The sequence below is a fragment of the Temnothorax longispinosus genome, chromosome 7 (genome assembly GCF_030848805.1).
Source record: "Temnothorax longispinosus isolate EJ_2023e chromosome 7, Tlon_JGU_v1, whole genome shotgun sequence".
In the NCBI taxonomy this organism is placed as follows: Eukaryota; Metazoa; Arthropoda; class Insecta; order Hymenoptera; family Formicidae; genus Temnothorax; species Temnothorax longispinosus.
The window spans coordinates 1056412-1070974 of record NC_092364.1 but is presented as its reverse complement, the minus strand read 5'-3'; the positions used below and the strand labels follow the sequence as shown (position 1 = coordinate 1070974).

Below are 14563 nucleotides of genomic sequence, written 5' to 3'. Positions count from 1 at the left end.
AAAAAAAGTACAGAGATTAAATTGCAAAGCGATGCAAGGCTGCGCTTTTGAGAGAATGTGCAGGGTATTGAAATGAACGTTGGAATCAGGATGAAGCGTTTAAAGATCGGTTTATTCGTCATTAATCATTTCGCGGAAAAGAGATATCGTCTCAGCACATAATGGGTGAATGCAGCCCTCGATATGTATACTCGTTTTCTCATATTGGTTTTCCGATAGGCACACGACCCTAAATACAATTGAATGTATTTTGCACGTAAATCAATATGTTAGTGTTGCATCGCTGGTCATCGGAGATTAGCAAAGCTCGTCTTGGGCAATCTGCAATTCAGACTTTATGATAGAAGTTTAAAATTTGTCAGTTTTCTATATATTTGTGTATAATATATATTTTTTAACAGAAAAATGCGTGCATATCTATGCATCAAATGCATTTATGTGCATTATATCATTGTAATCCGAAAAAATCTATATTTTCCGTTTTATCTTTCAATAACATCGACTTATTTAAAAAGGATAACATTTTATTTTCAAAAAAGTTCTTTAAAAAATATGCTGCACCGTCTCGCCCATAAAGAGATATACTTTACGAAAAATATATTTGGCATAAGGCGACGCTGCGTCGGTCTCTTGATATACATTTTATGTAACGTTTATATATCTTTTTATATATTTTAAAAGAATATATTTTTATATGCGCACGCATCGCACTCTTCAAATGCCTCCTGCATTACACGCCGCATAAGTTTATAAATAGAATCCTATCCCGAGTTCTGGCGCGAATTATAGATCGGCTGAATCGGACTTGAGGCATTCGGGGAAAAACCGGGCAGATCGGTGTGCCGAATATAGATTAGAATTAGATCGCCGACGGTCCCAGACGGTTTTCCGTGGACTCGTTCTCTAAGCGTCGAGACCCGCGCGAGGTCTGCGCTGAAATTCGAACGCCTCCGCTTTAATAAGCCGTTTCCAATTAGAGCGAGCGAGGCGCAGAGCAACGCGGCCGCGTTTAGAAAGTTGCTTTGATCGGTCGAGCGTGCACGAGCCCGAACGATTTTCGACGCTTATCAACGCGGCACGCATGTAGTATACGCGAGGCGGATGCGACGATAACGGGGCGGCTCGTTCAATTCGCCGGGCGTTATCAGGCGTGGCGTGCAAGATAATCGTTGCATCGAATTTCATCTTTTATATCCCGCAAGTTGTATCCCGGAGCATGGTATCCATCGCGATGGTATCAATAAATTGACAACAGTAATTACCCCGGAATAAGGATATTGTTTATATATGCAGTATGCTATGCAGGGTGTCATGTATTGCAGTACAGAATAGACAATAGAGATTCCATATATATTCCGCGAATATTACATTTCGAACGTTTTAAGTTGAGAGTCATAAAACAGATTGCAGAAATATAAAATAATTTTGATGGGATAATGCAGATCGTGCGTAATTAAGTATTCTTCGAGACGAAATAAGCGCGTCGTTAAAAACTTATGTCAGGATAGAGCTTTAATGTAGTGAGTTTAATCAGCTCTTCCGGTCAAAATGTCGTTGATAATTTCCTATTTCGCGTCTATCTCGGCGTCCCTGGCAGTCGGGCCCGGTTCGCCCGATTTCATCTACGGTCCTGATTAACGTGAATGGCGGGAAATCACGTCGTTTGAACGCCGATGACGGCGAAAATGGTGGCGGGGTCAGCAACGGCAATAGAATTTGCACGTCTTTGTATCCGATGAGCCTAGGGTGGAGGCGGCGGCGGCGGCGGCGCGCGGCGCCGTGAGCGAATTCTCGCGGCACCTCGCGGCGTCCGAGAACGACGCGACGGGGCGCGGAGCAGCCGAGCCGAGGCCGAGAATCCGGCGCGATTTCGCAGCGGCGCAGCGCAGCGCAGCGACGGCCCTGTGTGCGGCCGGGGGTTGATTGGTCTCTCTCTCTCTCTTCTGTCCGAGGTGTCGTACGTACTCGCGGCAACGACGGCGGTGGCGGCTTTTGTTGTTTCTCACGCGAGTGGTGCGGCAGGCGCGAAGAGAGGAGCAGAGGAGCGGCAGCGTGTGTAACGTAGAGCGTTACGAGCCACCGGCGGCGGCAGCAGTGAAAGAGGAGGAGTAGCCGGAGTAGGAGCGGAGAAAAAGAGAGAGAGAGAGAGAAAGAGAAAGAAAGGGAGAGGGGACGGACAGGGAGAGAGAACCAGCGTCGGGAAGCGCGCTGGCACGCGGTATAGCGAAAAATGGCGAAGACGTTTCGCGCGGTGACGGTCTCGACTCTGTCAAACAATGGACAGTCCACGCCGAAGTACAACAAACCGGTCGCGCTCAATATCAATTACGACCCGCAGGGCCTCAGCGTCGAGCTCGTCTCAGGTACGGACCCGCGGCGTTCCTCGCCGTTCGCGCCCCATCGCGCACCCGTCGTCGTCCGACGGCCGTCGGCCGACGCGGCCGACGGCGACGCGGCTGATCGATCACGCGACCGATCGCGCGGACCCGGACAACATAACCACACTTCCCGTCGCGTCACGCCGATTCTTTTTTTCCTCCCTCCTGGCTCAAGTCGAAAGACCCCCCTCCCCCTCCCCGCGGTCGATTGCCGGTCAATATCGCGTCCTTCCTTCCTTTCCCAATTTGTGTCTTACGTTTTTTTTTCCTGCTCGTATGCCTCTTTTTTTTTGCTCCAACGCTCCTCTCGACTGCCGTTCGAGCGATTTGTATCCAATTGTATCTGGTTCTCGTCATTTGTTGTACTGACACCGATAATGAGTCGTCAAGATGACAGCTCCAAGTCGAATTCTATTGTTTAGGCGATACTGACACTATTGTTATATTTTATATCGTTATGTTGGAAAGATTACCTTATTATTATTATTATTATCCAATAAGATGGTAGAAGATGACACTTGAAATGTAGGAAGTTGTATTGATCTAGAACTGTTCATTAGAGAAACGTACATTATCTTGATGATTTTTGTGACTACTTTTTATTAACGGTATTTATGCGACTATATTTTTTACTTCGTACTCTCTCTCTCTTCGATATTCTGTAATAAAATATGAGGAAAATAATTTGTCATTTTCGACATCCGTTTTAGGAGATGTTAGCAGCAGGGAGAAAGCGACTCTGTTGGAATTCCCAGTGACTCCCAGTACCGAATGCTCTCGTGTATCATCTCGAAGTTATGTTTTTACGCTTGATACAGATAGCTTACTGATTACATTCGCTAATGAAACAGGTGAGCCAGCAACTTTCCTCGAAGCCCAATCTTCTTGGATCGTCGTGCACTAAGCTTTCACGTGAGATAGAAATCACGAAGCATATATTTCTGATGTCCAAAAAGATTTATCCGTGAGAAGCAGAACTTTAACACGTATGTTTCATTCGCAGATTTCCGTAATTTTCACTCGCACATAGTAAAACTCAAGATGGGGAAAGGCGTGTCAGCGTTTAACGAGAGAACGGAAGAATCCTCGGCGATGCAGTATTTCCAATTTTACGGTTATCTCTCGCAGCAGCAAAACATGATGCAGGATTACATTAGGACTAGTACATACCAGCGAGCGATTCTTGGAAATCTGTCTGATTTTAAGGATAAAGTTGTCCTAGACGTAGGCGCTGGTTCTGGCATATTATCCTTCTTCGCCATACAAGCTGGCGCGAAAAAAGTATATGCCGTGGAAGCTAGCAATATGGCAAATCATGCCGAGCTACTAGTTGCAGCTAATAATTTATCAGATAAAATAATAGTCATAGCTGGAAAAATAGAAGAGATCGATTTACCCGAGCATGTGGACTGTATAGTGAGCGAGCCTATGGGATACATGTTGTACAATGAACGAATGCTCGAAACCTATCTGCATGCGAAAAAGTGGTTAAGTCCAGGTAAATGTCCCGAAAAAGAATTCGCCGTGTGTTATTTCTCGGTGCTTGCTGCACCTTTTTTCTTTTTTCTTAATTGAATTGTTTTTGTACACAGGCGGAAGAATGTTTCCCTCCAGAGGTGATCTGCATATCGCACCCTTTTCCGATGAAAATCTTTACATGGAACAATTCAATAAGGCCAACTTTTGGTATCAGACATGTTTCCATGGGGTAGATCTCTCTGCCATGAGAAATAACGCCATTAAAGAATATTTTAGACAACCGATTGTCGATACTTTTGATATTAGAATATGTATGGCAAAATCTGTAAGGCACATAGTAGACTTCCAAACAGCTGATGAGACTGATTTACATAAAATAGGTATGGAATGAAAAGTTAAAAATTATATATTAACAAGATGTGATATGTCACTGCTAACATTCAAATTGTGTCCCCTTTAGAAATAAATGTCGATTTTCATATACTGGAGAGTGGTACATGCCATGGTTTAGCTTTTTGGTTCGATGTAGCATTTATCGGATCAACGCAACAAGTTTGGTTAAGTACTGCTCCGACAGAACCTCTTACACACTGGTATCAAGTACGCTGTCTCTTAGAAAATCCATTATTTTGTAAAAGCGGGCAACTACTCTCCGGAAAAGTCATTCTTATAGCAAATAAAAGGTGAGGGGAATATAAGTATCTGTCTCTAATTTAAGTACTTACAGTCACAAAATTGTTTCTCAACATTTTGCCATTATCTTGTGTATATACATAGTATATTCGTTTCAGACAATCCTACGACGTAACAATAGAACTGAAGCTTGAAGGAACGAATCTGGAAAGCAGTAATAATACCTTAGACTTGAAAAATCCTTACTTCCGATACACAGGCGCTGCGGCACAGCCGCCTCCTGGTTTAAATAATACCTCGCCCAGCGAATCCTACTGGACGACCCTGGATGCGCAAGGCGCCCGACAAGCGGTGAATATGGTCAATGGAATGTCGGTTAATGGTCTCGGGGAAGTCTCGATGGATACAAGCGCAACAGTAAATCCAAATAATTTGCTGGCAATAGGTAAGGTTTGGTTTGACTCTTCAGTGTACCATTACATGTATTAATTGTGCCATGTGGAATATATAACATTTGTAATCAACGTTCTTGCCACATGCATCATGTCCCAGTGGTTTTTAATTCTCCGACATCTAATTTTCATGCAAAACGTATTTATGAAATTCTGTGTCGCAAAATGTATGAAAGGTGCCCACATGGTCAATGAATGATCTCGGCTCACCATTCTATGTATTCGATATATATACAATATTTAAAACATAAAATATCTAAATATAAAATATTTCTCTCAGTGATAATAAACGTCTTTATAATCTGAGACATCCTAAATTCCAGTATTGCTCAAAATAAGTATATTTCCTTTTTTAAGTTTCCTAAGTATATTATTTACTATAGTGCATTTTATATAATGTGTATTGTACAAGAATATTATAATCCTATATTTTTTTGCCAAAGTTTTACTTGTTTTACTCTGTTTGATTAAAACCTTCTATTTTAACAATTCCTTACAAAAATACTAGCATGAAATAGGATATTCCCAAAACCTTTTATTTTATGTAGTATTGTACAAAATGATTTGAAGTTATTAGATGTCCTTAGTGTAGAAAATTTTTCTTTTGTGTATACGTATTGAAATCATGAAATAAAAATTCCTGTGGATAATAATAACAATTGCAGTTGATAAAACATTTAAATGAAAGATATTAAATATAAATTACTTTTGATTATTCTCGCGATGCTGATATTATTATAATTACAGATTAATTGTTTATTATATAAATATCAAATTATCAAATTATTGCCGGACCTTTTAATTGTACTGGTACTTACGGAATGGACACACACATTTTATTATTCTGCATCCTGGAAGATATTTGTACAAAGAAGAAAAAGTTCCTTGTAATTGTTCTAATTTATACATATTTTGTAGAATTTACAACTCATGTAAATAAACTTGTTTTTAGTAGTACGGATTTATAAATATTTAACTATACTCTCTAATATCCCATTTAAAAAAGTTGTGTTCTTTTCCTCCCAACATTTAGATATAAGTTATAATTGTTCTATTATTTACTGTAACGTATGAATTGGCGATAAATCGAATCAAATACTATAATTAAAATTTTCCTCTTTTTTTATTAATATCCGCCATTAGTGATGAATATAATAATGTAGTTTATATATATATCTTTCTATTAAATAATTTATTTATAAATACATTTCTTTGGTCCTTTTGCATAATTAAAACGTTTTTATTATAACGATTGTAATGTTTCAAACACAACTCTTCTCTAGATCATTTTCGCTTTTAAATAATAATCTTTTTTTTTCACTTAATGAAAATTCAGTATAAGCAGTTTAATATAATGTCAGTGTGTTATTTTATATCTTTAAACTGTTTTACTCATTTTATTCGTACAAGTAAACGAAATGTACGAATTTTTATGTAACAGGAGGACAACCAAACATTCATCCGGGTTCTATTTCGAGTACAGGACGAGGTCGCGTGGGAGGTACGGCTACAAGCACACAAGCGGCACAATTGATAGGCGGTGGAATAACTCCAAATATGTTTACGTCACCTGCCACTGTAAGTACAATTCGAAAATTTGCATTTTTACAATGAGCTATCAAAGCAATCAGAAATGTATTTTATTTAAAATAATACTTTAGAGATGAAATCACAAGCATGAAATAATTGTTCTGCTGAAAAATTGTTACAATATGCGCGCGCGCGCGTGTGTGTATATGTAATATAGTTTGCTATACATTTAATAAAATTTACGTGAGAGACGAAAACTAAAGCAAACGTCTGCTTGCGTGACTTTCGCGCTACAGCTTGGTGTTACTTTCCAGCAATCGCTGGTCCTCGGCAACACTTCTCATTATCCAGTGAATCCCAGCCTGATGATCGGTGACTACGTGACACCTGGGAACGGCATATCGCCGCAGACATTTCGGCAATGATCTATGGCGAAATCGTTTCTCGCCGAATATTCCCGCAAAGTAAAACAATTACAGAACGATCGTAATAGTTGTAGCAGTATTGGAGACATCGGCAACAACAGTAAGCAAGGTCGCAAACTGGTATTTAGCTCCCCAATCAGTAAGCTTCGACTCTCGTCTGCCGTACGAATTTTAAGTACCGTCGACCTGGCCAATCTCAATTCAGACTTTAGACACAGCAACGTTTCTTATTCAAGCAAAAGTACAGCCAGTCCTGGGTTTGCGTTCGATTGGAATCCCGTCAGGAATAAGTCTCAATGGGAGGCACGTTGGAAAAGACTGCGAGCCGTCCTCTCGTAGTTGTCATTAGCTCTCATACAATCGATTTTTATTTGGTCGTCACTTAGAAAAGAAAAGGAAAAGAAAAGATCTTCCATCGACGTGCATGCTTGCCAAATATATCCACGTGAAAATATAATATTTTTAATGACAATATACAGTCGCTATAGTATAGGCGTCACTATTTTACGAAGTCTTGACATAAATCCTTGAAACGATAACTTATATAATGAAGGAGATAATCGGAAATGATCGCGCGTTGCGATCCGTTTGTTTTAATTCGAATTGAGATGATTTAGAATCGACTCGAAGTACTCGAAGACAGGCATATTTTACTAAGCTCTGTCGTTGGCTTGGTTGGGTTTCGATATCAAGCGACTTTTACACGAGTTTTTAGAATAGGAAAAACAGCGACGTTTCGAACATTTTGAGAAGTGCAAAGAGCAATAATACATTAGGGGCATATGTTGTAAAGCACTCTGTGGCGTTACCTGTTATTCAAGATGTCTCTTGCGCTTGTTTTAATCAACGTGTCTTTATTTCGTTAGCATGACACAATACGCGAGAAAGTACAACTTTTTTATGAGTATTAGCTATTATCGCGTATATTTCAGTACCCTGTAAATCCGTGTCGAGAATAATCATTTTAATTGTTTGATAGGTGTGAGGCAGTTATTCATTGATCGATTACGTTTCGTAGATAAATTGTATATATATCCGAATGTATGACGCAAACATAGGTCGAGGGATACTTCATCTGGAAAAAAAGGAAACAGCGGCTATTCATTAAAATCATCCCAAATTATGAACGTGACAAATTACATTGCCATAGTATGTAAATGTAATTGCAGGTTCATCACAAATGCACTACACATCCCGGGCAAGAATCGCTCGAATGGAATCTTATAGTTTTATGTAAAATGATCTGTAATTCGTAAAGCACTGCTTTGCGTTACACTTAATTTTTTTTTACATATATTTTGTAATCGTGAGGAATGTCTGTTTTGAAAGATTCTTCTAAATCTTTGTGAAAAATCCAATTGCGCGTATAAATAACGACGTTAAGTTTTAAGCTACATTATCCATAAATTAAAGTAGATATATATCAAATAGCATTTTATTAAAGCATATTATTAAAAGTCATTTTTGCGTTGTATTTGTATGTATTTTGTATATCATGATATTATTAGAATAATTAATAATGAAAAATCTTTGAAAATGGACGTTTTTTGCATTGATGATCTATACACACTTAGTAAGTGATACTTGGAAACACGCATATTCCCTGTATTCTAATAATGTTATAAAGTAAAATAGAAATATGCAGCCATAATGATTTTTTATCATCTTTAACCCTTTCCACTCATTGATATAGCGGTATAAAATTGTTACTGCACAATCATTATTTAATATCTATCGTACTTCTCATAGCTTAACTCATAAAAAAACAGTAATTAATGTTAATTAAAATTGTACTTGATAAAATTTTCATTGATTATTTTTGCTAATTTTTTATTATCCGATAATACAAATTTGAGTGTAAAGGGTTAAATTGTGGAAACATTGACCGCGTAGTCTTTTGCAAACAAAGCAAATACGATGTTACATTTCATATATGCTTCGTTTAATTAAGAATTTTTTAGTCCAGTAAATATGAGAATGGGAGACACCGTTAATCTCTAATATGGAAACTACTGTACATACACATATATATCCTCGAATAATTTTTACATATTGTTTAAGAATATACCAATCGATCCATCAGAAATAGTACAACTGGATAATATTTTTAGATTTGAAGGTGCAGGTTACAAACGTCGTTAGTATAACTTTAAGGAATAAATGCGACAGATAAGTCTTTTTAGAAATTTTTGGATTTTATTTAATAGAATAATATATTTTTACTTCTTACGTATTGTAGTTGATACTAGGCTGTATAATTATCTCAATTTATTTGAGATGTCGAATGAACAGAAATGTCTAAATTGTAAATAGTTTCGGGATATAGTTTAGTAATACAGCAGTTTGTCAGGTAAAAGAAATGACTCGAGTTGTGTCACCTTACAAAGAATTTTGAGCGAAAGAACATTATTCTATAATAAAAACAACAATTCTACGCTAACTGGACAATAAGTCGTAATTTTCTTGGAGGAAAGAAGTCCGTTAATATTTATTAATATATAATATATATATTATAAATATTCTGCACGTTTTAGATATCTTCAAATCTAAGGAATTATTCAGGCCTTCTGTTCCTGATGAACTACCGTGTATAATTCTAAGATCTCGAGAGGATTCTCTTTTAAGTCTTATTAGGTTTTAAGAAAGTTACACTTTATTTGTTACCTGCACACACACTTGCCATCTGAACGCATCTCCTAGTTACCTCATCGCCGGTTAATAAATGTGGCTAGATAATATTTGTACTTACTTTTTACAGGATCTTTCGTACTTCGCGTACACGCACACTTGCGAAGGGTGTAAATATGCGCGTCGCTATTTCTCGATGAAGTATTTCTGGAGAACAGAAGTATCATACGCTTGTTAATACGCGCCTCGGCACATATACAAACCAATCTCGTGACAGGCATTCCACAAGTGCTACTAATACTGCATGGTTTGTTGTAATAATTAATATAAGGACTTTGCTTCTTCCATCGTTTCGTTGAGATAGTAACACCGTCAGCAGTGTCTAGAACGTAACTCCGTCTTGTTTCCTCTTCTTTTCTTTTCGTATGTCACCATTGGAAGATCAAAGATTTAATCGCAATATTAAAGATGACAGGACGATGTTTAATATCGATTACGTTTCTAGGTGTTGCTTTCGGCGCTATCTTACATTGCTGTGGATGTGTGCGATTTTTCTTTTTGTACCGTTAGAATATCGAATGTATAAGACTGCTACACCGCTCGGAAAAACATATACGCGACATTACATATCTCGTCCCAGTTGTACTCTTCGCGATTTTTATCGTCTTATTTTTATATCGTTCCGAGTTTTTTTTTTAAGAATTTTTCCGTACAACTAGTGTATATAATGTTCCGTTGAAAGATACGTGTGTCGGCTTCTCTAAATCAATTATTTTTTAAATCGAATCTCGAACGTTTTATTCCTAAACTGGGGTACACTTCGTTAGCTAGCTTTCGCTCGTGTATGTTTTCTGGCGGTATATCCGAGTATTAAGTAGTCCAGCAGTGTTATATAGGAATCTGTGCGTTTCAACGACTGAAAACTATATAAGATATCTCAGGTAGTTACGCGAGCTCGAAGAATGCCTTTACTGCGCTAAGTGTCTGGATTTTATTCGGTTCTTTAAGTTCTTTCGCGATTACGATAGCAGATGCAGTGCGGACGCAGGTTTTCGTTCTTACGATTCATATCTCGGTAAAGCGTAGGCATGACTTGACGAAAACATTGTATAATCGCATAAAATCAGACTCATACAAATATAATCTATAGCGTAACTGTGTAGTAAGATTGATCAGTCATGTTTAAGATAAGTTTTTCTCGAACTGATGGTTTCCTTCGTTATACCTGTGGGACTACTCATTCACGTGATAATTTTTCAAGGAATGTTTCGGCAATACCTTTCTGCAGTTCTAGCAGATAACATTCTGAGTATGCCTAAATAATTTTAATCGAGATTATAAACACAGCTAATTTATAGATTTTATTTTGCAGATTACCGAAGCTTCGAAATTCAAAACGTACGATTTACATAAAAGTATGTTACACTTCTGCCATGCACGTATGAGAATAAAATTCTAATGGAAAAGAAACAATTTGACGCATCAGAAATTGTAGTACTTACAGATAACAGGATTACAGTAAAGCGGAGGCATGGTTTTTAACATGACATTACTAGTTATATTAATTGTAAATACAACAATATTTTTGCAGCAAACGCAACCTTTTTTACCGTTTATAAGAAATTTTTGTTTCATACATTGTACACACAATTTTTAGACATTGTTTGCAAGTTTAGCGTTTACGCTTATATTTTAATAAGTTAATAAATTTCGTGTTCATGATGCATCACATGATAATTTACTGTCAATTATTAAGATATTATTTTTTTGTAAGAAATAAGTTTTGACGTTCAGTTCGATTCGAGTGCGACTGTATTACGCTGAATTAGGCATGTAAAATTAGGAGGATACAAATATAAGCTTGCGATAAGTTATTTGATTTTGTCGAAATCCGCCAGGCAGCAATCTTTGGAATTGAGATCTTTTTCTCTTCTCCCAGAGAGCCTCATTTTTAATAAAAATATTTCAACGAATTGTCTAGCATGTATGTGTATTTTATGTGGTCATTAAACCTTTTTGTAATTACGACCCGTCAATATTGTAGTCTTTTACATTAATATTATCATTGTGTTTTGTCATTAAGGGCAAGTAACTGAGAAGATGTTGAGAAAACAATATTTATTGCAAGTGAAACTCACAATTATGATACATATTATGACACGATTAATTTTGCGTACAGCAGAGAACTCTTCTATTCTGAAACAGCTATTCCCCTGTGATTTGAAATTCTTCTTTAGTGCTTTCTCTACGCATATTTACCACGTGACCACGTGACTACATGCACAATTTCCTTACAAAAAGAGCGAACGAAAGACAAAACGCGTAACATTTTCATTTTACGTGTGTGTCATTAAAATAAGACCAAGATTTAGGGAAGAATAGAAAAGTTCGGCCATATATTACAAAGACTTATACAGATTTTTTTTTCCCTTACAGTTTCATACAAATTATATGTAGAAATATTGGAAGTGTAAAACGACTTTGTCGATATCAATTTACGTTCTCACTTTATATAACACTTTACAGAATTACGTTCGGCAATGTTGCATAATAAATAATATTACCCGCTTTTTAAAAAATTATCTAATACATATATTTACGAGTACAAGTACCATTGTTTCTTGTACATTAAACAGATCCTCACTTACGTCTTCGTCCTCGTTATTTACTTTCCGTTCCAGCCGAAGACGACGTGGGCAATCATCAGATATACCATAATTGTTATGGTACTCGTTAGCATGATAGGAAATCCTACCCTGCAACACATCGAAACAATCACGCAGCGCTTCAGCCTTTAATTATGACTTCAATGACGGGAAATGATAAAGATCTTCGAAACGCGATGACACATTTTCCATCGACTGCAAGACGCAGCTTTGTGACGTCGCGGTTTCACTTACCTGGAGAATTGCATGAAACTGAACCTATAGCCGTGTTGTTCCGCGACGCCCATGCAGACAACGTTGGCGGTAGCTCCAATCAAAGTTCCATTTCCTTTAAACATAACTGTTTAGCTAAACAGCATTGCTAATCAGCCATGTGAATACCGGAAAAAACTGGCGCTCTTGCGTTGCAGCTTGAAAGCGCCAGTTTCCGAGACATGGCCTTTGATTAGCGTTAATCCGCGAACACGCGAACATGCGAACCGAATTGAGAGAATCGAATCATGACGATGCTGTACAAAGCTCGAAGGATAATTTTATAGCAATTCAGCTTTTGAGGACGATCGTTGGATCTATAGAAAATTGTTTACCTCCCATACAAGCCCCGAACGTCAGCGCCCATACCAGAGGCTGCATAGGTAGACCGAGCTCGCGATTTTGGGCGAGATTCGTCGCGATTCTCACCATCATGGTGGCGAGCGGTACATTGTCGACGAAGCAGCTAGCGAAAGCCGATACCCAAAGCAACAGCAATATAGCGACCGCTAATCGGGACTCCTCATTGACCGATAGAATGAAATCTTCAGTTTTTTTGCCGATCCACGTGATGAGACCCAAACGCGAGAGTGCCTACGGAATTTTTTCAAATGCTGTTAAACTTTTGGATTCTTTTCAGTGCTTTCAGTACAAGAAAACTCGAGAAATCTGCATTAAAATTGACAAGAATTTTTTTTAGAGCTTTCCCAACACTACCTCCATGAGAATGAACAACGACGCGAAGAATAACAAGGTGCTCCATTCGACGCGCGCCATAAGACCGTCGAAATCCTCGCTGTCGGCCAATATCAGAAGCAACAAAACGCCCATCAGAGCGATCCAGCCCAAAGACAGATTTAAATGAGGCAAACTGTGCAGGAAGAAGAGCGTGATAACCAAGGCCAGCACGCATCCTGATTTTGCTAGCAACCATTTGTCCCTAATAGGATACTGGAAAAGAACATTTTTGTAAAAAAAAATGCGCGAAATGCCGCTGCGATTGGTAGTCACAATGACAGCCCTCGAAAGACGAAGGATTATTCAACTTGCCTTTTCTTGTAACTCCTCAAGCGTGGTCTTGTACCTCTCTAACGCCGCGCTCCCTGTCATTAGCTTCCTCTTTAACTGCGACAACAAACGTTGCACTTTTTTCAGTAACGTCTCTCTCACCAGATTCTCATCCTTGCTGTAATTGGATAGACTGGCCGCCGCTCGTTGCCAAATAGCGATTGTGTGCCTCAATTCCTGCGGGTGGACAATCACGCGCAAGATGATAATTTATATTGTAATTTGTAGTTTGCGGCGTACATACCTGTACGTCTTGCGGCTCGTCGAATCTAAGGACCGCGACGTCTCGAAAAATATAGCGGACTTGCGCGCTGACCACGATCAACACCAATACCACGCCGATGCTCATGTGCAACGAGAACGTACCGAAATCTACTTCCTACGGCGATAATGCAATGATAATTAATCGAAATAATGATTATCAGGTCGAGATTGAAGACGTTGAACGACGCAGCTGCATGTAACTTACGGCGTTCTTAACGTCTCGATTAGAAGCGATGATGACATTCGGCGGGTCGCCGACCGGCGTCATGGCACCTCCGATGTTGGAGTAAACCACCATGGCGGTCAAGATCGGTACCGGGTTCAGCTCCATCACCTCGCACAACCTAATGGTTACCGGTGTCATTAGCAGCACGGTCGTTACGTTGTCCAGCAGCGACGACAAAAGCGCGGTGAAGAAGCAGAGGGCCATTATCAACGGCCACAATTTTCCGGCGGTTATCTAAAAATGAATGGTGAATAAAGGCATCTCAAGGTCGTTTTAATTATTTCACTTTAGACGTGTGCCAATTTTTTTTCTCACTTTATAAGCGTAGACCGCCAGCCAGTCGAACACACCAGTTTCGGCGATGATGGCAACCAGCACCATCATGGAAAACAGTAACAGCAGCGTGTCCATGTCTATCCAAGAGATCAGTTCGCCCATACTTGGTCGCTAAAGTACAAGATACCGCTTCTTAAATATGTCTCTCAAAAAATTCCTTCACAAACGTGGAAATTAGAAGAGGATGTATTTGCGCGTACCTCGTTTAGAGCCGCCAGGATCGCGA

General features: G+C 38.8%; 3 protein-coding genes across 9 annotated transcripts in view; 2 read left to right on the top strand and 1 right to left on the bottom strand.

Moving 5' to 3' along the window:
* Positions 1-1814: 1814 nt before the first annotated feature.
* On the top strand, positions 1815-5896 carry Art4 (arginine methyltransferase 4). Of its 2 annotated transcripts, XM_071783803.1 has the most exons (7): positions 1815-2363; positions 3089-3229; positions 3382-3876; positions 3971-4237; positions 4318-4540; positions 4649-4935; positions 5690-5896. In XM_071783803.1, the coding sequence occupies exons 1-7, from the start codon at positions 2231-2233 to the stop codon at positions 5692-5694; spliced, it is 1551 nt and encodes a 516-aa protein (XP_071639904.1). In that variant the 5' UTR covers positions 1815-2230; the 3' UTR covers positions 5695-5896. The 2 variants fall into 2 exon arrangements, with proteins under 2 accessions (XP_071639904.1, XP_071639902.1); XM_071783801.1 differs by lacking the exon at positions 5690-5896 and having other exon boundaries at positions 4649-5232.
* A 489-nt stretch (positions 5897-6385) lies between these two features.
* Positions 6386-14563, top strand: part of LOC139816332 (uncharacterized) — a 39031-nt gene continuing 30853 nt past the window's right edge. For all 6 annotated transcript variants that reach the window (XM_071783773.1, XM_071783772.1, XM_071783771.1 and 3 more), the window contains exon 1: positions 6386-6520. The gene's annotated coding sequence lies outside the window, so the exon portion shown is untranslated. The remainder of the gene's footprint in view (positions 6521-14563) is intronic.
* Positions 11629-13974, bottom strand: LOC139816359 (P protein-like). The gene is made up of 6 exons (XM_071783857.1): positions 13756-13974; positions 13494-13688; positions 13161-13394; positions 12779-13037; positions 12426-12519; positions 11629-12281 (listed from the first exon to the last, which is right to left on the bottom strand). The coding sequence occupies exons 1-6, from the start codon at positions 13858-13860 to the stop codon at positions 12191-12193; spliced, it is 978 nt and encodes a 325-aa protein (XP_071639958.1). The 5' UTR covers positions 13861-13974; the 3' UTR covers positions 11629-12190.